The sequence below is a fragment of the Phialemonium atrogriseum genome, assembly GCF_030411735.1.
Source record: "Phialemonium atrogriseum strain 8032-3 unplaced genomic scaffold QBC33scaffold_1, whole genome shotgun sequence".
In the NCBI taxonomy this organism is placed as follows: Eukaryota; Fungi; Ascomycota; class Sordariomycetes; order Cephalothecales; family Cephalothecaceae; genus Phialemonium; species Phialemonium atrogriseum.
Window position 1 is genome coordinate 213,861 of NW_026848138.1, and position 22,017 is coordinate 235,877.

General features: G+C 56.2%; 10 protein-coding genes and 1 non-coding gene across 11 annotated transcripts; 5 read left to right on the forward strand and 6 right to left on the reverse strand.

Annotated features, from left to right (window-relative positions):
* Positions 1-1,895: 1,895 nt before the first annotated feature.
* Positions 1,896-2,828, reverse strand: QBC33DRAFT_614807 (uncharacterized protein). Its single transcript, XM_060432616.1, has 2 exons — positions 2,094-2,828; positions 1,896-2,030 (listed from the first exon to the last, which is right to left on the reverse strand). The coding sequence occupies exons 1-2, from the start codon at positions 2,401-2,403 to the stop codon at positions 1,903-1,905; spliced, it is 438 nt and encodes a 145-aa protein (XP_060288370.1). The 5' UTR covers positions 2,404-2,828; the 3' UTR covers positions 1,896-1,902.
* A 556-nt stretch (positions 2,829-3,384) lies between these two features.
* QBC33DRAFT_582504 (glycoside hydrolase) lies at positions 3,385-4,290 on the reverse strand (the record flags this gene model as incomplete). The annotated part of the gene is made up of 1 exon (XM_060431345.1): positions 3,385-4,290. The coding sequence occupies exon 1, from the start codon at positions 4,048-4,050 to the stop codon at positions 3,385-3,387; it is 666 nt and encodes a 221-aa protein (XP_060288371.1). The 5' UTR covers positions 4,051-4,290.
* Positions 4,291-4,357: 67 nt separating this feature from the next.
* Positions 4,358-6,307, reverse strand: QBC33DRAFT_520408 (erythromycin esterase-domain-containing protein). The gene is made up of 2 exons (XM_060426376.1): positions 5,243-6,307; positions 4,358-5,160 (listed from the first exon to the last, which is right to left on the reverse strand). Exons 1-2 carry the CDS (start codon positions 6,162-6,164, stop codon positions 4,532-4,534), a joined length of 1,551 nt encoding a protein of 516 aa, XP_060288372.1. The 5' UTR covers positions 6,165-6,307; the 3' UTR covers positions 4,358-4,531.
* Positions 6,308-8,117: 1,810 nt separating this feature from the next.
* On the forward strand, positions 8,118-10,176 carry QBC33DRAFT_607813 (acid protease; the record flags this gene model as incomplete). Its single annotated transcript, XM_060432343.1, has 6 exons — positions 8,118-8,283; positions 8,375-8,608; positions 8,689-8,880; positions 8,942-9,044; positions 9,129-9,514; positions 9,581-10,176. 6 exons carry the CDS (start codon positions 8,118-8,120, stop codon positions 9,697-9,699), a joined length of 1,200 nt encoding a protein of 399 aa, XP_060288373.1. The 3' UTR covers positions 9,700-10,176.
* QBC33DRAFT_564650 (2OG-Fe(II) oxygenase superfamily protein) lies at positions 9,747-10,937 on the reverse strand. The gene is made up of 2 exons (XM_060430403.1): positions 10,555-10,937; positions 9,747-10,493 (listed from the first exon to the last, which is right to left on the reverse strand). Exons 1-2 carry the CDS (start codon positions 10,770-10,772, stop codon positions 9,878-9,880), a joined length of 834 nt encoding a protein of 277 aa, XP_060288374.1. The 5' UTR covers positions 10,773-10,937; the 3' UTR covers positions 9,747-9,877.
* Positions 10,938-11,179: 242 nt separating this feature from the next.
* Positions 11,180-12,612, forward strand: QBC33DRAFT_553619 (uncharacterized protein; the record flags this gene model as incomplete). The annotated part of the gene is made up of 6 exons (XM_060429430.1): positions 11,180-11,300; positions 11,369-11,376; positions 11,454-11,461; positions 11,518-11,715; positions 11,792-12,149; positions 12,244-12,612. The coding sequence occupies 6 exons, from the start codon at positions 11,180-11,182 to the stop codon at positions 12,610-12,612; spliced, it is 1,062 nt and encodes a 353-aa protein (XP_060288375.1).
* Positions 12,512-14,882, forward strand: QBC33DRAFT_520415 (uncharacterized protein). The gene is made up of 4 exons (XM_060426377.1): positions 12,512-13,449; positions 13,524-13,798; positions 13,868-14,265; positions 14,353-14,882. Exons 1-4 carry the CDS (start codon positions 12,926-12,928, stop codon positions 14,824-14,826), a joined length of 1,671 nt encoding a protein of 556 aa, XP_060288376.1. The 5' UTR covers positions 12,512-12,925; the 3' UTR covers positions 14,827-14,882.
* A 114-nt stretch (positions 14,883-14,996) lies between these two features.
* QBC33DRAFT_t1 lies at positions 14,997-15,088 on the forward strand. Its single transcript has one exon. It is a non-coding gene; the product is annotated as a tRNA-Glu (tRNA).
* Positions 15,089-15,677: 589 nt separating this feature from the next.
* On the reverse strand, positions 15,678-18,423 carry QBC33DRAFT_443760 (peptidase S8/S53 domain-containing protein; the record flags this gene model as incomplete). Its single annotated transcript, XM_060424237.1, has 9 exons — positions 15,678-15,726; positions 15,783-15,889; positions 15,991-16,874; positions 16,964-17,181; positions 17,244-17,364; positions 17,436-17,665; positions 17,737-17,843; positions 17,918-18,074; positions 18,164-18,423. The coding sequence occupies 9 exons, from the start codon at positions 18,421-18,423 to the stop codon at positions 15,678-15,680; spliced, it is 2,133 nt and encodes a 710-aa protein (XP_060288377.1).
* Positions 18,424-19,503: 1,080 nt separating this feature from the next.
* Positions 19,504-20,790, reverse strand: QBC33DRAFT_442401 (P-loop containing nucleoside triphosphate hydrolase protein; the record flags this gene model as incomplete). Its single annotated transcript, XM_060424185.1, has 3 exons — positions 19,504-19,895; positions 19,947-20,584; positions 20,660-20,790. The coding sequence occupies 3 exons, from the start codon at positions 20,788-20,790 to the stop codon at positions 19,504-19,506; spliced, it is 1,161 nt and encodes a 386-aa protein (XP_060288378.1).
* A 111-nt stretch (positions 20,791-20,901) lies between these two features.
* On the forward strand, positions 20,902-21,945 carry QBC33DRAFT_701 (uncharacterized protein). The gene has a single exon (XM_060433004.1). It carries the CDS (start codon positions 21,013-21,015, stop codon positions 21,616-21,618), a length of 606 nt encoding a protein of 201 aa, XP_060288379.1. The 5' UTR covers positions 20,902-21,012; the 3' UTR covers positions 21,619-21,945.
* The last annotated feature ends 72 nt before the right edge of the window (positions 21,946-22,017 follow it).

Below are 22,017 nucleotides of genomic sequence, written 5' to 3' on the forward strand. Positions count from 1 at the left end.
CTGAAGCCACCTAAAGCGGTCATCATCACCCCCAAGAACAGTGCGTCCTGTGTTCCACCCTGGGATGGGGAAAGGCACGGAGGCGGTATCTAACGATCTGGACAGGATTATCAATTTGCAGATGGAGGGATCTTCGGGCCTCCTGGTCACAATGGAGGTAAGCGTTCTACGCTCAGTCGCTCCTTCCCGTAGATTTTACCCACTTATGTCTATCAGAGGCTGGACTTGAATCCAGATGCACAATATTCAACTCGGAATGTTCAAGTCGTGAGCTATAATCCCTAAGTGGGCAACTCCACTGTTGTCAGGGGGAAGAGGTTGTCTCCGCGCGCAGGGGCATTTGGCTACTCAGGCAGGGGCGGTTAGATATTCGGGCAGGGGCATTTAACTATTATGGTAGGGGCGTTTGGCTAGCCATCATTGTCGCTATTGCTAAAGTACTCTTGCTGTCGCCGTCTCTGTTGCTGTTGCTGTTGCCATCGCCATTGTTGTCGTAGTCGCTTGTTCCGTGGCTGGCAGCTGGTCTTTTTCATACTCCAACTGTCTAAAGATTTTTGGCAGCTCGTAACCCCTGCCCAGCACAGACCCCTGCCCGAATAGCCAACTGCCCCTGCCCGAATAGCCAACTGCCCCTGCCCGCAGAGGCAATGTCACAAATAAAGCCAGCTTGGAATCCACCATTTGGCTATTCGGGCAGGGCCGCCAAAAATCATTGGACAGGTGGCCGCTTTCCAGCTGCCAAGAAGGACCTCGCTGTACTCGAAGTCTTTCTCCAAGACGGCGCACAGGTGAAGCTCGACCGCTATCGTGTGCCATTTGCCAACCCCGGCCATCCAAGCGAGGGGTGGCTCAATAGGAATGACCCTATCGTCAGCCACCATACTCTGCTGGATATTGCGGAGCAGCGAAGCTTCTTCTTTATGGGTTCTTCCCCGAGCGGCGTCTTGGACAAAATCTGGAGGGAGCACGACCTCTCCCCACCGTTCAGCTACCCGTACGGAACAGAGCATAGTTGGGAACCCGATCGGTATCAAGTGATGCTCCCAAAGACAAAAGGCCACCCGTTCGCACCAGCCTAGGCATTTGATGACGATAATGCGCACCTTGCATCCCTTTCGCAGTCTCAGGTTCAGGATGTTATGTGGCTTGACCACGCAGCCAAGGAAATCCGCCAGATCACGTTCCCAGCATACTTCGTTCCGACCGAGACTGGCCCTACCGGTGAGGCAACAAGATTCTATGCTGTCATGCCGCTGCCCCAGGAGTTCAGGGAACGGTATGATGCTGCATGGCGTCGCCTTACCAAGGTTGAGTCTTTCCGACTCAATCTTCACAAGAGCCCTGAAGATGAGCAGCCAGCAGAATAGGATGCCAAGATTGTAGATTACCCTGGAGGAGTCGATGCTCTTAATGCACACCCTGTTGAGAAATACGACTTGGTTCTCCTTGTACGTTGCCCTCTCCGGACAGAGAAGAAGCGTGGCCGAGAGTTTGAGGTGATCACGTTCAGCGACCGCCCAGCCGCCAATCGTGCCTTGGGTGAGGGAAAAGAGCAATAGAATTGCGCTGCCCTGAGCTTCGATGCCCAACTGGCAGACTACCAATGGAAAGTGCCGTTGCTGTCTGTCGCTATTGCCGTCGCCTATCTATCGCCATTGCCTTTGCTGTTTATTGCTATTGCCGTTGCTGCCTGTCGCTATTGCCTTCACCTGTCTATCGCTATTGCCGTGACTGTCTATCGCCATTGCCGTCGTTATTTATCGCTATTGCTGTCGCTATATATTGCACTTGCTATTTCTAGCAATAGCAGCAGCAACAGCAACAGCAACAACAGCAATGGTGATAGAAATGGCAGCTATTGCCAACTTCTACCACCTGCCACAAAGCTCTCACACCTGGAATTCATGGGTTATATCTGCTAGCATCAAGGGGTTGGAAGAAATGCACGAATTGGCAGCGAGGGAACTTGATCACCACCCTGTGCTTCTCGGTCGGTCTGGGGAGTCCATACATGCCAAGTGATCGGTCAACTGTATAATGTCAGAGGGTCTCCAATTTGTCTTGGATTGGAAGTAATTCCGGCAAAAACTTACTCTGGAAACGGATACCAAAGCCCTCATCCTCGTTGTTTGGGTCAAGGGGGAACTCGAGCTGGAAGCCCATCCACGGATTCGTGTCGGCCGTTGTAGATAAGAGGAGGCTCGTGTTTGTGTCGGTTGACACTCCGAGCGCCTTGCCGCAAATGAGGGGGCCATCCATTGCACCGCCATACATTACCGCACAGGGCTTCGCCCAGGATTTGACGGTAGCGAGGGGTCGTTTGCTTGGGTCCTCAGATGCCTTTGGGGGGGCATCAGCATGGTGGCCTGGGGGCATGCTGTTGCTAGTCGTAGACTGAGACATGGTGATTTCTCCACAATGTCTCTTGAGACTTCTTAGAGGATCCAGATGTCACGGCTAAGCCGTAAAGAGTACCAGCTTCTTGCGAAAATCGGAACTGGGTGCCTCCAAGGCGTCAACTGCATCAAGAGGTCGATGAAATGGTCAACCACTCGTCGGCACAGGCTGCTGCGCAACCATTCAGGACGGAATATTTTTTCAAGGACCCAAAAGCAACGGTTAAACCGAGCAAAATTGCCAGCCTCGTCTGAGAACCGGCAAGGTGGTACCTTGAATACGTACTCCGCCAGTCTGGTTGAGATCAGCGTGCAAACAGCTATCTAAATTCTATGATAGACAAAAGGTCCACCAGAAAAGTCAAAGGTCGTAAAACGAATATCCTGGGCACTGAGTTAAATATGGACACCGCAAGCAGTGACGTTTCGCACACGGAGTAGGTTGTTGCGGAAAAGTAGGAGAGGGGAGGGAGGCATGGGTTTTGTTTACCTTGGGCAGGCAGCTTTTTGCCCCATAATTGTGCGCTCGGTTGGGGTACCTAGGTAGATAGGTACCTATGTACAGTACCTAAGGTACCTTAGGTAGGTGGTAGCTGTAGGTATGCACATAGGTACCTAAGTACTCCATCCCTTACTCCCGTCATCACTTCCAAGCCCAAAACGTGAACGAGAAACACCACAAACAAAGCCAGCTTGGGAAATCACCACTTCCCCCTTGCAACAGTGGACTTCCCTAGTTAGGGATTATAGCTTACGACTGAAACATTCCGCGCTGAATATTCCGTATCTGGATGATCCAAGTCAGCGCCCCCTGAGTGGGCAAAATCCATGTGAAGGGGGTAGGGACTGATGAGGGTAGACACCTACCTCCATTGGGACCAGGTGAGCCAGATGATCCCTCCATCTGCAAGTTTATAATCCTGTTCAAGTCGTTAGACGCTGCCTCCTTGCCTTCCCCCAACCCCGGAGTGGAATGCGGCCCAGTCACTCACAGGTACATCCCCTTCCCCACGAAATCCCTCCCGACCTGAGTCGTCACCAGCTTGCCGTCCATGGAGAACTTCACAGACACGTCCCTGCCGTTTACATCACGCACCTCGCACGTGATCCCGTGAAACTGGTCCGGAGCCGGGTACCCCACATCAAGAGCCGCGACCTCCGAGCTCGTGTTGAAGGTATTGAAGCTAATCTTCCCCGACCCTTTCCACTCCGCCATATCAATCTCAGGAGGCCACGAGCTAACCCCCGTAAGCCACCAAGCTGGCCACGATCCCTTCATCGTGGGCGCCCTGAACTCGCCAGTGAAGTCATAGCCGCCGCCGCGGGCGACGGTGAAGTTCTCGCGGGCGTGGATCGCGCCGCTGAGATAGTGGATATCGATGCTCTGGCCACCGTGCGAAGCCGGCTTCTGACCGGTCACGCGCTGCGCCGTCAGCGTCACGGTGCCCGAGTCGATCTTCACGTGGGCCTTGTCCATCCGCGCCGCGCCGTTGTGGTCGGAGCCCCATGGGTACAGGTAGTCCCAGTGGGTGTCGAAGTCGGCCTGCGAGTCGAAGCTGGTCGACGGGATCACAGTGCTGACTGGTGCTGCTGCTGCTGCTGCCCTGGCCACGAAAGAGGTGCCGAGCAATATCACTTGGATTGCTGAACGCATGATTGGTCGTTGCCGGAGGGGAAGGCTGTGAGGTGAAGTGGCGGTTCTGCTGGAGGGGAGAGTCAGTTACGGGCGAATGCGTGAAAACGGCATCAGGAGAAAGAGAGGGGCAGAGAATCTAACTGTGAGTCGGGTTTTGGCCGCATAGGGAGGCTATAGGTGGGTGATATATTGCCGCCTATTTGCGGCTACATCTACCATTGCCGAAACGGGAACAATACACGCTCGTCTATTGGCGCGCGTAACTTGCTCGCAATGGAGGAACACGACACTTGTGCGGAGAAAGAGGAAGGTGACAACCAGACTGAATCTGGTTAGGCTTGGGAATACCTTTGGTCACAGTGACGGATGCTCAATAATGGAAGTGAGGTGGTCAAGTCCCTTTCCAGAAGGCATACTCCCGCATAATAATCGTACATGTACAGTACATAAATACAATCAATTTTGTCTGATTGATTTGTCACACCGTCCTCCGCTCCAATTACAACCCAAACGGCCATGTCTCGTCAGTCTCCAACGCCGACGGCGGCTGGTGCACCTCCAAAACGCCAACATGCCTCGTCTCATCCATCCACACAAGCCCATCGAGCTGGTCCGGCAGGACCGCCATAGAGTAATGCGACTGTCTCTCCGTATCAGGCCGATAGATGACCCCGATGAACCTCTCCAGCCTCTTCTTCCTCAGCGCCTCCCTCAGGCGCCCGTCACACCTCCCCTCGCGCAGGTCCAGCACAAAGTTCCGGACCCCCGTGGCGTGCATCAGCTCCTCGTAGCTGCCCGCCATCCCCGGGTTCACGCGCATGACCTGCATGTCGTCCCCCCACCTGCTCGCGGCCGCCACGGTGCCGGTGTAGGAGCCGCATCCGATGGCCAGGGCCTGCTCGCCGTACGTCTCCTTGCACAGCTGCCCGATGTTGAGCTCGCCGCGCGACCAGCCCATGCTGGTGGCGCGCGCGTCGCCAATGTGGCTGTTGTGTGCCCAGACTATGGCTTTTGCGTCGCTCCCGCGGTGCTTCAGGATCCGGTTGAGCGTCTCGAACATGTGCGTGTCGCGGAGATTCCACGACTCGTCCCGGCCAAAGTACATGGACTTGTAATACCGTTCGGCGTCTAGTTTTTTTCAAAGGAAATAACAGGTGGTCAGACTCAACGTATTATGCCCCGCGGAGAGAAAGAGTAATGTTCAACTCACCAACAACGAGCCTCGCGTTCTGCTGCGCGCTGTGGAACTCATCCCCATCCCACCGAGCCGCCGCCAACTCCAGCCGCTTGCTCAGGAGGTCCTGGAGCATAGCAACAACATCTTTCTCGTACCCCTCGAACCCCGTCACCAGCGTCTCGAGGCCATACTCATGCGGATCCTCCGCCCACATCAGCAGCCGACCGTATCGCTCGCGGGCCACAGCAGCGAGCTTCGGGTCCGCGCGGTCGAGGTACCCGATGACGGCCTCAATGGACGCACCCATGGAGTACAGATCCAAGCCGTAGAAGCCGACGGCATCATGGGGTTCGGTTCCCTCGTTGTAGCCGCGCAGCCACTCGACAAAGTCGTGGACCTCGACGTTGCGCCACATCCAGGTCGGGAAGCGCATGAACGCCGGGTCGCGCCCGGCCTCCTTGGCCGCGGGGACGGGCTCGACGCTCGCGGCGGGGGGGCCCGTGCCCGTCCACGGCCGGCGCCGGACGTACCTGTCGACGGCCTCGGCGTCGGGCCAGTCGGCCTCGGCGGCGACGATGTTGAAGCCGTGGTGCTCGATCATGTATTTCGTGATCTCGGCGCGGGCGGAGTAGAACTCGGAGGTCCCGTGCGAGGCGTCCCCGATGAGCAGCACCTTGCTGTCGCCGAAGCTGTCGAAGCAGCGGGCGAAGGCCTCGCGGCTTTCGGGTACCGAGGGGAAGGAGATGGCGTCGGCTTTGATGAGGTTGATCTCGTCGGCCGACGGCTTGGTTGGCCCTTTTAGACTTGCCATTTTTGCTCTATGCTTCTTTTCTGCTCGGGTTGTGTGTAAATAACGATGTCTTGGTAATGTCGGGGGCGACCATGTGGATTGGAATCTTAGCCAAAAATTAACATGTTGGGGCGTATTGAAATAAGCAATGCGCCTCAGAACCATTGACTGTGATTATTTAAATCTGGCAAAGTGAAGTTGAAAACTGGCAAGTGTTTTTATCGTGCCTTAGTTCGGAAACGATTGCGGGGATGATGACGAAGAGGTAATGATGATGTCTATCTACATCACATCACAGATCAACCAACCAACCACACCTGATCAACAATGGTTTTGGCCACCGGCGGTCACACTGAAGCGCAAAATCGCTGGCGAATGACGTCTACGTAGAATGGCCATATCTTGACACAGTGTATTGATGGGCGGGTGGATGCTGGCGCCCAGGCCCAAGGTTTAGCACTTGGACTTGGAACGACATTGATTGAGGCATGCGCTGATATATTCTTGAGCAGCTCTCAGCCTCAACTTATGCCTTACCTAGATCTGCAGCTCGCAAATACCGCCAGGGACCTTTTGTGAAACCAGTGATGGTTACAAAGAGTCCGTCAAAGATGGGGATGCTATCGTATCTGCCCTTTACAGGGTCGATGTCGAGCTGAATGTCTTTGGCCGAACCCCCTTTCTCTGGAGCTGTCTAATGCCTCTTTCTGAACCCCTTTCCTGAACAGCTTCCACTGAAATATAGTTATAAGCTTAGGCAATCATCGCTCTCACCTCCTGATTAGATCTACATTTCCGAGTCGGCCCTGGCAAGGCCAACGGCAATTCTTAATTGCCCCTATAAATTAGAGAGCTCCTGGCAGGCCATCCTCCGCACTCTCCGCACCATTCCCCCGCAATCGACTCCGGGAAGATACGCCATTGGGGATGGACCATCCAATCGGGACTGCTGTTGTGACACATGCATAAATTAACATAGCACAACCAACAGTCTGCCAAATCTCCCCCTTTCCGGCCGGTGTTCGAATTCCAATGGTTCCGGATTCCAATGTTAATAAGTTACCAACACCGAGTTGGTTTTAACGACACATGCAAGCCCCCAAATTATCACCCGGCAACCTCACCCCCTTAACTTTGAGCAGTGTGCTTCTCCTCTTCCTGTCGTGGAACTTTTGTAATTACGGGAGCAAATCGTGCATGCAATCTCGCAGTCGTCATCCCGCAGGAAGCCAGATTGCGAGACGGCAGTAATTAGCCCAAAATCTTCCGACCACGGCGTCGGCGCCGGCTTGAGTAGTATATATTTAACCGCTAGACGGCAGCCCCAATATTCCTCATGTTTATTGCTTTCATTAATTTCTTACCGCGTATCGGGTAAAAAGACCAGGCAGTCGCGAGGATCAGCGGATAAGTGGGCGAGCGACGCGCGCGCGGCCACGCGAATCTAGGCCTAGACGTTCGCTGATCTTGGGTAAGTTGCTGTCAGGTGGGTTGGGGTGGCACAGTTGGACCCTGAGATGGCTTCTGAAATTTCCATATCCGCCTCCCCCCCCTTTTCCCTCCTCATTCCCACAAACCCAACACCAACACAAACCCAACACCAATCTCCCAGACCTCGATCCCGGACTCGCGGAACCAGATATTGTCCCCACTCCCGCTTCCCTTCATTCCATCTTCCCACGCGTGGCGGTGGGGGCCAATATGCCATCCGTAATATAACTCTCGCCCGATGCCCAGAACACGGGTTTTGTTTGCACCGTAACCTCCTCTCCTCCAACCCCTCCCCGCCCGCGCTCCGCTTTTCTTCTTCTTCTTCTTCTCTCTCTCTGTCCAGATGCGCACCCCGACGACCACAACGGCAAGACGATGCTAGCGATAGCGCTCTGGGTCCTCCTCTGGGCGACGCTATGCGGTAGCAGCAACCACTCGTTCCTCTCCCCGCTACCGGGCCAGCCGCCGCCGCCGTCTTCCGACGTCGCCGCATCCGCCGTCGTGCGGGATGACGGAGGGCACGGCGACGGCGGTGGTGGTTACGGGCGGCAGCAGGCACGGGACGGGCTCGCGCATGCCCCCGGGGGCCGGTGGTCGGGGAACAGCCACCAGGCAGGGTACCTGCGCATGCCGCTGAGTCGCAGCGTCTTCAGGCCGGCCGACGGGAAGGGCCGGCGCAGGAAGGGGACGCACCCGCACGAGCCGCCCGGGGCGAGGCGGTCGCGGCGGGCGAATGGTTGGGGATGGGCGCATCTCGAGGACTTGATAGGGGGGATTGCCTATGTCATTGAGCGTATGGTTGCTCTTTATTCCCCGACCCCTTCCACTCCTCCCTTTGGTTGGGTTCGCTCGCACCCAGAACTAACGGATTCCGCCCGGAACAGTCGAGATCGGAACGCCGCCGCAGAAGGTCAAGGTCTTCGTAGACACGGGATCGTACGAGCTATGGGTGAACCCGAAATGCTCGTCCTCGGCCGATGCCGACATCTGCCAGAGCCACGGGATGTACTACCCCGCGCAGTCGAAGACGGCGAGCTACGTGGGCGGGGGGTTCGGCATCTCGTACGGGACGGGCTCCGTCAAGGGCCAGTACTGGTCTGACACGATGAGTATCGCCAGTAAGTCTGCCGAGGCAGCCCCGCGGCCAAAAATGGGTCCAGCTGACACGGCGGTTTCTTTTCCTCTTCGTTTCGAAAAGTGTTCCAGGTCCCTTCTGTGCAGTTCGCCGTGGCTTCCGACAGCAACTATACATATTCGGGAGTCCTCGGCCTGGGATACGCCTACCCGATCGCCTTGAACTACCCCAGCGTCCTCAACCTCATGGTCTCGCAGAAGTACATTGGCGCCCCGATATTTAGCCTGGGGCTTGGAGGAGAGCAGGACGGTTTCAGTGAGTGCCTTGTTTATTGCTCTCGTCGTTGTCCCCGGCTGACTGAAAACCAAAAAAAAAGGTGAAATAATATTCGGCGGTGTCAATAGATGGAAGTTCGCTGGCCCCCTTGAACCGGTGTCCATCTGGCCACCGATAAAAGAACAAGATCCGAACTGGATCCAGTACGTGTCTTGCTGCCTTCCTTTTCTCCTTCTTCATCTTTTCTGGTACCCACAGCCAGCATAGGTGCTTACTCGCCTGCCCAGATACTGGGTAAATGTCACGTCAGTAGGCATGTCCAAACCCACCGACGTCCCCGTCATCTACACGAACCGGGACCTCTTCACCATGCCCGTGCTGATCGACACGGGCTCGACGCTATGCTACTTCCGAGAGGATCTGGTCGCGGTGATCGGCGCGCAGTTCAGCGCCACCATCGACATCTTTGGCTACTACACGGTCGACTGCAAGTACCGCTCCATGAACGGCACCGTCGACTTTGGGTTCAACCGCGGGAGGATGGTCATCAACGTCTCCTACAGGGACTTCATCTTCGAGCAGTCCCCGGGCTACTGCCTGCTCGGCGTGCAGCCGGCCGATGTGGGCTCGACGAATTATGTCCTGGGGGACACCTTTATCAGGGGGGCATATCGTGAGTTAGATCGGTGGCTCGATGGCGACTGAGCATGGGAAATAGATGCTGACCAGGTCTATTTAGTGGTCTTTGACCAACAATCCGACATTGTCTGGATGAACCAGTATTACAATTGCGGCGACGGAGTGGTCACTGTCGGGGAAAAGGTCCGCGACACGGGCAGCTTCACGGGTGCATGTTAACGAATGGGATCGAGGCTCGACTTGATGGAGAGGACGACTGAACTTTCCGCGGCGTTATAGATTTGGGCTCGGAGGTTGGCTCGGATTATATGTACATACCGACTTGAAATTGTTCATGATACCAGCATAGCCCCCCCAACAGCACTAATAACAACACCACCAACCATCATGACACACATCACACGTCCGGCCCCCTCACCTTCTCACTCACCGGGCCCTCCCTCGTCCAGATATTCATCCCTATCTTCCCCCCACTCGTCACAGGTAACCCAGCATGCAGCGTCCTGTCGTCCCCTCCGCCCCCCGGGAGCAAGTTCCTCCAGAACACGGCATTCCCCTCGACGGGTCGAAAAGTGACGCCCGCATCCCAGGGCTCGTCACAGTCAACGAACCCGGCCTCACACCAGCGGCTGCTGCTGCTGCTGCCGTTGCCATTGCCGGCGGGGGCGTCGACCGCCGGGAAATTCGTGCCGCCGCCGGTGGTGCCGGGGTCGACGCGCACGTACACAAAGAAGGACGAGAGGCGGTTGCCGCCGGCGTCGGGGCGGGCGTGCTCGGGGTTCGGGAACCAGTCCGTGTGGAAGTGGAAGTGCTCTCCGCGGCCGTACTTGACGAGCTGGAGGGGCTCGAGGTGTGTGCGCGGCGTGTCGAGGCCCTGGAAGAGCAGGGCGCGCTCCTCGATGCAGCGGACCACGGTGTCGCGCGGCACGTTGGTCGACTGCGAGGTGCGCGCCCGGTTGATGGCTTTGGCGCCGGATGAGCCCTGTACGCCTGAGTGGGAGAATGTGTCCTTTCTGGGGAGAGGGTCAGGTAATTGATTTAGATGTGATATTGCGGAGGAATGGATGAACCCACGTTATCTCTTGCAAATGAGCTCGCTCTTGGTCGGTCAGGAAGTTGGTGATGTAGATGACGAGAGGTGAGCTCGACACGAGATGGACTTTGTAAGGCGGATGCTCGCACACGAAATCGCTTGTGAGCGGAAGCTGTTGGGAGGAGCTGGCGAGCCCCCCGGTTAATAGAGCAATAATTGCCCCGCCAAGGGACACTGCTGAGGGGAATGAGGATCGCATGCTGCCAGTGGCGATACTTCTCAACGAGGATTCGCGAGAGAAAAAACGATTCCCGAAAAGACTTGGGAGTGCAGCTCGAGTTGAACACGGACCAGTGAGGTCGGTTTCTAGTTTTATGACGAAATTGCGCAACTAGGCCCCCTGTGACTGTGGTGGGAATCGGTGAATATGAAACTGTGTTTGTCTGCGCACGGAGGTCAAAGGCCTGGCAGAAGCTTCTTTTGGGGGAAGCTCTCTCGGGATCGCCCAGATCTCCGTCTGATCGCAGTCCTGATGATGCACCCCTGTTGCAGAGCTGCAAGCTACCCCTGCACCTGTGCTTTCCGTTCTTTTTGTAAAATGGGACCTCTTCTTCACATTCTCACCAACTCTCCCGTCTTTCTTGAATTACACCAATATTGCCCAACATGCGCCCTCGAAGAACTCTCCTGCTCGTGGTGGCTGCGGGCTTGTCATTCGGCTGGAACCATGCCACCGAGTCGGGATTTAGAAAAGCGTTGCGATCGAACGACTACACTTTAGCAGCGTGTGAGTCTCTCTGGTTAAGGTCTCTTCTCTCGCCTGGTAGCAGCTAACTGAACGACGCCACCCTCAAGTTATCTTCGTAAGTCTGTCACGTTGAAACGATAGACACGTTGATGTTATTTATACCTTTGCTGACCTAGAGACTACGACTCTCAGCCTACCCAGTACGGATCAAATGTCCAACCATGTACGCCGGAGCCACGGAACTAACTGCAATCAGGGACGCAAGCAAAACCCTCGAAAATCAATGGGCCTCGATCCAAGAAGCGGAGGGGGACAGAAATGTGGCCAGCCTTGACTGCGCCGAGGTGCCGAAGCTCTGCGAGGAGCTCGACGTTGCCTCATACCCAGCGATCCGGCTGTTCCGCCACCAAGGCGACACGATGGAGCGATACAGAGGGCCTCGGAAAGCGAGACCGTGTGTTGACCTACCCGGCATATGCTTATGGTTGAATGAAAAGAAAACAGCCTAACGGATTAATCCCCCATCCCAGGATCATCGCATATCTCCGACGGGCGCTTCGTCCCACCATGTCCACGGTGGATAGCAAGAACATCACTTTGTTCCGCTCCATCGACGACGTCGTCTTCGTCGCGCATCTGCTGCCCCGTGACACGAACCTCCACGACCGCTTCGAGGCCCTCGCGGGGCAATACCACGACCGGTCCTCGTTCGCGGTAGCGAGCGACGCGCAGGACCAGTCGGAGATCACCTGCTACAACAACCTTGACGAGGTGCAGATGTCGACGGCCGAGCTGAGTGCAGTCGAGTCGCTCGAGAACTTCGTCAGGCTCTGCTCAGCGCCGTTGATCCCGGAGCTGACTAGGCGGAACGAACTGCAATATCTGTCGGTAAGAGTCACCGCCATCCAAATGGCCAAGCACGCAAGCATTTAGCCCACCGAGAGTCCCCCGTCTGATAATGTGTTTTCTGTCTCCAAAACAGTCAAGCAAGAGCTTGGTTCGGTACTTCGCCTCGAGCGACAAGGAAAGAGACCACTTCGCGAGGGAGATGCGGCCGCTTGCAAAGAAATACCACGAGTACCTGCTCTTCGCTACCATCGACACCAACGAGTATCCCGAGACTCTGGCGGTCTTTGGCCACCAGCCAGGGTCGACAAGGGTATTGTCGGTGCAAAACCCGAGCAACGGCCATATCTTCCCCTACAGTGGAGCCAAGCAGATATCGCCCGAGGTGGTGGAAGCTTTCCTGGTCGATATCACCAATGGCAAGGTGACGTCATGGTCAGGACAACTGCCCCATGGATGGAAGGAGGAAGGGGCGGATGAGGGGATGAAGCATGAGGAACTATGAAAAGCGGGCTGCTCCTGCCTTGCGGAGTGGACGTTGCAGAATACCACCCCAATTACCTAGATACCTACCTACCTACCTACCTAAGTGAGGAGACTCTGTCAACTTTGAATCTGTCAACTTTGAATCTGTCAACTTTGAATCTGTCAACTTTGAATCTGTCAACTTCCATACCTACCTACTTACCTACCCAAGGTATCTAGATAATCGACAGAGAGGCAACAGGTAGTTCTTTCTTATCTTTTCCTTCTGTTCTGTTACAACCAGCACTCGCCGGCGTTGGAAATTAATTTCACTTGGCCTCGAAACCATCGACATGGGTAGCATCGACATGGGTATGCCGTCCCCGGCTTACACCGACATGGGTATGCCGTCCCTGGCTTACACCGACATGGGTATGCCGTCCCCGGCTTACCTCGACATGGCTGCTCCGTCCCCGGCTCCGTCCCCGGCTCCCTCAACCACCGCCCCCGACGGCGCCCACATGGGCTACTACCGCGACTACTCTATGGCTCTCCTGGCGCGTAGCGGCCCGTCCCAGCTGCCCAAACTGCCTTGCCTCTTGTCGGTCGACGACATGGCTAACGGCCGGGATATCTTCCCAATCGGCAAGGGGCACGCCATCCTGGACGCCTGGCACGGCAAAGGCGGCTGCCTCGAGCGGATTGTCGACCTGCTTGACGGATTAACATGGAACAGTGTGAACGCTTTCCGAGTCGGCTGGGAGAATCCCACCAAGTGGACCAAACCCGTCCCCACCATCCTCATCACGGTGTACAGTCTTTCGGTACAGCTAGCCGACGATCTTGCCGACCGTTGCCGATGCCTTCTCCAGAAAAGGTTTGCTTGCGCCCTCCCTCATACTCTGCTGCCACTTCTCGAGCCTCCGTGACTGACACTCGGCGCGCGCCCAGCTTCAAGCTTGGCGACGTCGCCGTCGAGATCGCACAGGGAAACGCGACCCATGGCAGCTCCGCCATCAACAACGAATATTGTAATAATCATGAGTTATGGCGGCTGCACAATACCTGGCACATGGACCACAACAAAATCCCTATTATTGGCACCGGCATTGGCGTCGCCGGCACTGGGGGTCTCGGCACGTTGGGTTTCTATGTGCGAATCACAAAGGGCGACAAGAGCGAGGTCATGGCGGCCACATGCCACCATGTTGTTGACCCGCCCAAAGGTGCGTTCTGACCCTTATCGCAGGTTGTCGTTACAAGTCTAAGGTAACTGACGGGTGCGCCTGCTACAGGGACAAGGCTAAAGCTCGCCTTCCCTATAAGGGCATGTCATGGCGTCGTGATCGAAAGCCGCTCGCTGAAAGATCAAATGCTGTGGGAGACGTATCTGCAGCATCGCCGCCACACAGCCGAAAGCATGCGCCAGGTTGCTGCCACCCAACTTGGACGTGAAAACCTCGAAAATATGCTTGTTACTGCCCTCAACGCCCGTCTAGCCAAATTCAACGAGGAAATCGCTGCTGTGGACAAGATGATGGCCGACCAAGGCTCCCGATCTCTCGGCAAGGTGTTTCTCTCCTCGGGTCTTCCGGGTCCTTTCAAGCCCGACACTGATAGAAAATATGCACCTGATTGGGCTCTGATCAGGCTCGATTCTGATCGCGTCACCGACGTCAGCGCCCTCACAAATGTAAGTTGGAACACGAGGGTTAATTAATTGAGCCTCTCCCACGGTTATTACGCATTCAAACTAACGCACCGTCTCTGCCCTCTACAGATCTGGCACGACTTCATATTTCATAAACATCCCGGAATGCCCCCCTCCTTGAAATTCCGCCGGTGCCATCCCAATTACCACCCCAAGTACTACGCCACGGAAGCCCTCGCCTCCAAACTCAAGCACGGCGGCCCAATCACGGTCTACAAATTCGGCCTCTCGACAAGCGCGACCTCGGGCCGTCTGAACGAACTCATGTCCAAAGTTCTCATCTTCAACACCGGTCGCATACCTACATATTCCCTCGTGTGGGTCGTCCTCGGCGAGTTTGGTGCTCCTGGTGGCGGGTGGTTCTCGAGACCCGGCGACTCGGGCTCGCTCGTCGTCGACGTTTATGGCACGGCTGTTGGCATGGTTGTCGCTAGAAGGGTTAGGACCTACGTCATGCCGATGGAGGCGATTCTGGACATGATGAGAGAGGCTTTGGAGGTGGATTTCCGGGCGGAGGGAGAGGTGCAAGTGGATTTGGTTTAGGGGATGGGACTGAGCCACCTACCACCTACTATGTAATTACTAATTAATTCTTGGACGAGTTAATCCCAGAAGTGGATCGCACACCACTAAGTGGGTTTCCTTCATGCTTGATATACACAAATACGGCACCAGCTTCTCAACAATTGGTCGGAAATCACAATCGATTCAAGTCGGGTGTGGTGTAGCGGTAACATCGCTGACTCTCACTACTCAGTAGTGGTTACTCTCTCAGCAGCCCGGGGTTCGACTCCCCGCATCCGAGTCATCTTTTTTTTCCATTCTTTTTTCTCTCGTTTTCCCCTTCGCTTCCGCTGTCCCTTTTTTGCACTTGCCAACAACTCATTTCCGACACTGGGATTTCTGTAGTCGCTTGAGGCTCCACTGACCTGGATTCCCGACACCGCTGAGATCTCTAGGTACTAACGACAAGAGCAAAAGGCTTGTCAATCAGCGCCAGCCATTTTCACCGAGCAGCATGCAGAGAAATGAACAGTCCCCTCGTTCTGAAGGTTGGGACGGATTTCGACCAAGATGGATAACCCCTTGATTGGCGCTCTTCATTGGCATAATTAACTCGTATCCAGGTTGAGCTTAGTTACTGCCGAAGGCCTTGTCACAACAAAACCTCCCCTTTCTGGCGGGAAACACAGATGCGAAGTCTGAACATCACCCTCTCTCTACTTCCAGCCTTGGCTGAACCTGGTCCTGCGTAGCCTGGTGCACTCTCACCCCGCAATCGTCCTTCGCGGATCGACTATGCTTGCCCGGTTATTCCTACCATGCCCAGCGGGCAATCTGAGAATGTCTATGGCAACCCTAACACCAAAAATAAGCGGCAAGGCCGCGACTAATTACGGCAGGCTCATGAATAGCTCCAAGAGTTTCGGGTAAATCGGCGATCTAATGGACCCCCGTTAGCATGTTGCATCAAGCCAGACAGCCATGTCCTCACTCACCCGAGCCCAGTCACCGGGTCCCAGCCCTTCTTCACGGGGAACCCCTCGCTGCCACAGCCAGGGTTTGACCCCGTCGTGATGTCGGTAAACACCTCCGGGTGGTCGTACTAGTGATCCAGTTAGCCAGGTCAGCGAAGACCGTCGGTCCTGTGCGACATCGTCACGGCCGAGGAAAAGGGGAAAACAAGGAGTCGAATCGAAAACGCACCAAAACCGGATGAACAAACCCGACCGGGCCCTTCCCAACAGCCAACCTCTCCTCATTAATCAGCGTCAGTATCGACGCCCACACCGGCACCGCGACCGACGTCCCCGCCAGCCGCGTCGTCATCCCCTGCATGTGGACGACGTAGTTGTCCCCCACGGCCGCGACGTCCGGGTATCCCCTCCCGGCCCTGTTGAACACCTTCTCGGGCTGGGCCCCGACGACGTTGCCGACATCGTTGTCGTCGTTGTCGTCGTTGTCGTCGTCGTCGTGGAGCTGCCCGTCACCCGGGGAAACGTAGCCCCTCTGCGTGACGTTGGCGCGGCACAGATACCTCCCGACATGTCTCTTCTGCCAGCTCGGCGTGCCAAATACATTGGAGAAACCGCCTCCCGACGCAAACATGGTCGGCGCCACCTCCCTGTACGGCGAGCGCGCGTCCCGTTTCGTCGCGTTACCGCCCCCGCCGTCGTCGTCGACAAGGACCGTAGCCCCCACGCTCAGCACATACGGACAATTGCTCATCATCCTCGGGGAGTAGACATCCCTATTCGGCCCCAGGCACCCGGCCCTGGAATCGTACCTGCGCCCGCCGACGCCGTAGTCGCCCGACGACTGCACGACGGTGACGCCCTGGAGGGCGAGCTTCATGACCTCGAGGCACTGGCGGCGCATGTAGCTCGCGGGGAGGCCCGCCTCGACGCCGCTGTAGCTGATGGAGATGACGTTGGTGGGCGCGTGGGCGCCGCACATGGCCGGCAACTGGTAGCCCGAGTCGGCGTTGGGGTTCGGGTACTCTGGGTCCAAGCATGAGGGCCGCGTGCACCTGCCTTGCTCGCCGAAGGCGGACATGTTGCAGTAGCTGCCGTCGATGGCGTCGAAGAAGGCTGTGGGGGGGTTGGTGTTGGTTATTTACTGAGCCTGGGATGGAAGATTTGGAGGTGGCAAACTGGGAACCGGGGAGGGACACACGTACTGTTGAAGAATCCAAGGTATTTGGTGGTGGACTTTGTCTGGTCCAGCTGGTACCATTCGTCGTCGGTCTGCCAGAGCACCGTTTTCTGCGGCCAGACCAGGGGCATCGCGACCTCAAAGTCCAGGTCCGCTTCCTCGCCCGCGGCATCTTGGTTGGTGGTCGGGCCTTCTGCCCCGTTGATGGAACGCAGCTCGGGATGGGAGCCGTTCGGAACCCAACTGGTGCCGTCTCGGTGTCAGTCTCGGATGTATGGAGAACCGGGCCCGACGGGGATACTCACGGGGCAATATTGTCAAAGTAGGTGTCCAGATCTTGCTGGTTATAATGCTGGCTAAGCGACTGAAAGATCCCCAGCTCATTTCCTGGGCTGGCTTTCGTCCCGTTTGGTATCTGGTACTGGTCTAGTCTCGCAGTCAGCTTGTGCGAAGGGGAATGGGACTTGGCCCCGCGGATATGCAAGTCCAGAACCTACTTCTAACGCACGTGGGAGTGACGTCCAAACTGCAAGGTCCAACCGAAGTCAGACTGGGGTCAGCATCTATGTTGTTGGTATGCACGATGTCGTATTCGAATTGGCGCTTCCTCCTCAACTTCCCCCTCTTCGCCCTCTTCAGGGGCTTACTGCTTGAGACGGCGTTCAGCAGCTTGATTCCGGGCGTCACATAATCGATATGACCCCGGACATCAGAGGGAACGTGGTATCTAATCGTTCGTCAGCGACGGCGACCTCTTCCAATCTCTCCATGGCCGGGGGATGCATGGTTGGAACCTACTCTCGACACCCAATATTCCTAACACCAGATTCGGCGTGTTCATAAACATGAAAAGTCGTGAATAGCAGATCCTCAGCCTCTTGGACAGTGGCATCAAACTGGATCCACTAACAGCAGTCACGATGTGTGAGAAATAGTCAAACTTCGCCTGCGCCACCAGTTTCCCAAACACACAACTCACCTGCCTGTTCACCGATTGCGATATCCTCGCAGCCGGAACCCCCGCAGACACAAGCCACTCCCTAACGGCATCGACGCTTTCGTTCTTCGGCGCAAAGAACTGCACCACCTCGTCGGAGGTGAGATGCCTCCCATAATTAGGCGACGTCGGACTCGATCTGCAGCCATACCGCATCTCAGCAAAACGAACACCTCCTCAAACCTCCCCCCCCCCACCCCGCGGGGCCCCCTCCAATTTAAAACTTACATATCCATCAACAAGTCATGCCCCCGGTCCAGATTCGACTGCTGGAGCCCAATCCTCACAGGCAGCACCGCCGTCGAGTCGGCCAGCTCCCTGCGCACCCATCCCTCCGTGTGCCGCGGCCCGCGACGCTCATGGACGGTATGCGACGCCGGGATGCTCCTCGGCGCGAGGCGAGGCTGTAGCGGCGGCCGCGGCGCGGCGGCGGCGGCGGGCCCGAAGATGGCGAAGGCGGCGGCGGCGAGAATGCCCGGCAAGCGCATGGTGGTGGTACGTCCAGCAGTAGGCCCCCGATATTGAGTCCTCGCTGGAATTTTGTGCCGCTTCGCCTCGAGGTCCAATGAGGCCGGATCTGGGGGCAGGCCATGTAGGGGGAGAGGGGTGTTTGGAGATCTTTATTTCAGGGCGGCCACTAGGTCGCTTCGATCCGGTGCCGTGAGGCCAGTTCACTAACTGTGTGTACGTTTACTATTTATTAACTCGGGCTGGGATTTACTGGGTGGCAATGCCAGCGCCTGGCCCAGGCCAAACTTGGCCCGGGTTATCCCAGAGCAAGCTCGGCTCTGACGAGACGAGGTCGGGTGGGCGGCCGGGTAAATATAGATATTGATTAACCAAGGGCTTGGTGGTGCTGGAACGAACAACCTGTCCAGTCCGTTCCCCAAACGGGCTCGAGCTAGGAACAAAAAAAAAAGGGCACGGGAGAAGAAATCCCATTTGGGATTTCCGAGCTGGGTGGCTTGAACTCGCTCAGTCGCTTCCTGCAAATTCTGCGCTGCCATACCGGGACAAGACTAAGGCCAAGGGAAACTGCGGATATGACAAAACCCAGCAAGACCGTCTTCGAATCCAGCACCAGCTCATGAACGGGTGGTACGATGCCGTTCGGACAATAAAGTGCGCGTCTGGCCCGTCTGCAGGCCTGTAGAGCTGCATGATCTCCTGCATGCGGAGGGTGGTGGATTGGATGGCAGAACGGTGCCGTGCCCCCCTTTAAGGTCACATTCGATCGATGAGCCGCCTCCCGCCGCTCTTCCGGGGCGCGAAATTGGCAAGGTCTCGAAATAGATACCATACTTGTCTTCCAGTCTGTGCTCCCGCAGGATGGATGGTCCCGTGGGATGGCAGTCACGAGGAGAGGTCAACTTCTCCAATTGGTCTCCAGCGGGTCGGAACAGGATAGATGGTCTTTGATCTTTTTTTGGCAGCTGTGGTGGTATTTGGAGGGATACATCGCGTTGTCTCCGAACTCGTCTTCTTTTCTTTTCCTTGCTCCCCTGTAATGCAAGGCCGCCCCCGGTTTCTAAACATTGCCAATCGCCGGATGATCAACCCTCAACCCATCAACCCATCAACTCCACCCCGTTCCGTATTACCCCCACCACAGCCCCGGTCTGGACAACTTCCCCTCCCCCGCCGGCAACTCTATGCTCGATAGTTGCAAGGCCATCGAGCCACGATATCATAACCTCGGGTTTGACTTCCAGCTTGACGATCTGCTCCGAGAGGGCAGTGATGATGTCCGCCAGGGCGAGTCCCTCTGCCACCTTCAGCGTGTTGATGGTCGAGAGGCAGGACGTGACGTCGCTCGTGCTGAGGATGGTGTTGAGTATCCTCTTAATCGCGTCGGGCCGGGGAGCGGCGATGCAGTTGTATATGGTCTCTGTCGTGATCATCTCTCGGACAATGTCCTCTTCGGGGGTCTTGGGCTGCCCCGGTGGTTGTAGAGGGGTACCTGTTCTCTCTGTCAGTCCGGGGAGGGGATATAGGGACTAGCGGCACATACTTGATGCATGGCAAGCCTGTAGGACGTTGAGCGCCCTCCTCATGTCGCCCTTGCTCAGGCGCACCAGTGCGTCGGTCGCCTCGGGCATGATCTTAACGCTCTCCTCCTGTATCACCTTGTCAACCAGTATCCGGATATCAGCCTCCTTCAACGGGCTGAAGCGGAAGCGCGTGCACCGGGACAGGAGCGCGGGGCTGAGCTTGTGGGAGTAGTTGGCGATGATGCAGAAGCGTGTGTTGGGGGTGTATTTCTCCATGATCCGCCGCAGCGCCATCTGCGCCGTGTTGGTCATGGCATCGGCCTCGTCTAGGATGATCAGCTTGTAGCCCCCGATACCGCTGTTGGCGCCGCCCCGCGTGAAGATTTGCCTCGTCGACGCAAACGTCTTGATCTGTTCGCGCACCACGTCGATGCTGCGGTCGTCGGAGGCGTTGAGTTCCAGCACCATCTGGCGCACGTTCTCGGCGCCATAGATTCGACGGGCAAGGGCGAGGATCGTCGATGTCTTGCCGGTGCCCGGGGGGCCGTAGAAGAGCAGATGAGGGAGTCGATTGGAATCGACGAACTTGTTGATGGTTGCAAGGATGTCATGGTGGCCCGATACGTCGGCGAGGGTAGCTGGTCGGTATTTCTCTACCCTATGTGCGAGGGAAGAACCAAGTCAGTCGTCATCCACATCCTTTGAGGAGAACATAAAGCCGGCGGCAATTTACCAAGGTAGGGTATCCTCCGCCGCGACGGGCAGATTGGCGGCGCTTCGTTTGCCTTTTGCGGTTTCGGAAGAGAAGATGATGTTTTTGGACACGGGGACATCCACGTCCATTTCATCTTCAAAGTCGGACATCTTGTCGAGTGATTGAATACGGTCCTGTCTACAGAGGAGGCTGTGTCTATGCTGTGCTGGCTGGCTGGATGGATTGATTCAAGTTTGCGACCACAAGAACGCGTCAAGCTTGAGGCGCGTTAATTGATGGGCTCTCTTCGCGGGGCGGACGGGTAGGTGGTCTGTGCGCTGCCATCCATTCCCCACAATCTCAGGGTCTCTGCCTTTTCCTCCTCTTCTCCCATGTTGAGAGAGGAAACCATGGCATGGCTACGTTTCCTGCTCTTGGCCCTTTTTCTCTTTGTGGAATATATGCGCCTTGAATTCTGCCTTCGATTTTTTACCCAACTCCGAACGGGATCCTCGGAAACAAGCGTTTCCTTGTGTGTATTCTGCAGTCCACTTTGGGACGGGCCTGCATTTGTCTGTCACTTCCCGCCAAGTTGCCTCGGTCTAATCCCTCTTGCAGCCATCTTCTCTTGCTGGCTTCAGCCTAACGACGAGCATTTTGAAATCGGACGCTTGTTTGCGTCCCAATACTCATGCTCATGTGGAACCAGATGGAAGATTATAGGCCTGCCTACTGCCAACCGGAGTGTCCTAGCTATGATTACTTTTACTCGCACTCGTCAAGCAAACGTATCCTCTACCCGGCATCCTCCTTCCGGACCGGACCAACCGCTACACGAGTCCCAAGCCCGTGGTTCTCCAGTTCTCGGGCGAAAGCTTGTGCGAAACAAGGATATTGGCAATAAAGCTTGTGCATACAGGCATCATTCGACAGCACGTGCGTGTCTCTTGTCGAGGGTAAGGAAAACACTTGGCGAAGGAGGCTATCGAGGTGCTTGAGTGCTTACCAAGTTGCGCACACGAGAGCGACATTAGCTCAGGCACAGAGCTAGAAATGCCAACACCAGACAAGCATTGTGGCGCCTGTGCCAATCTGTTGGAGCAAATTCCCCACGTGCCTGCAGTCTGCCTGTAGTGACCCTTTTTTCCCTCAGAATCCCCGCCTGTGAGCCCCAGACACTAATCCGAACCAGCCTGTCATATTCCGTTTATTACGAAATCCCTACGAAGGAGCGCACATGATGTTTGGTTGTCTGTCAAGCTTGGAGTTGGAGCTTCAACTGACTTGGGGGACCGCATCTGGTGATGTGCTGTGGTATTCGTCAAATGTGTGTCTCACCACCTCACCTCACTACAACATAGGGGGCACTCCTCTGTCCATCGCCAGGTGGAAGGGAA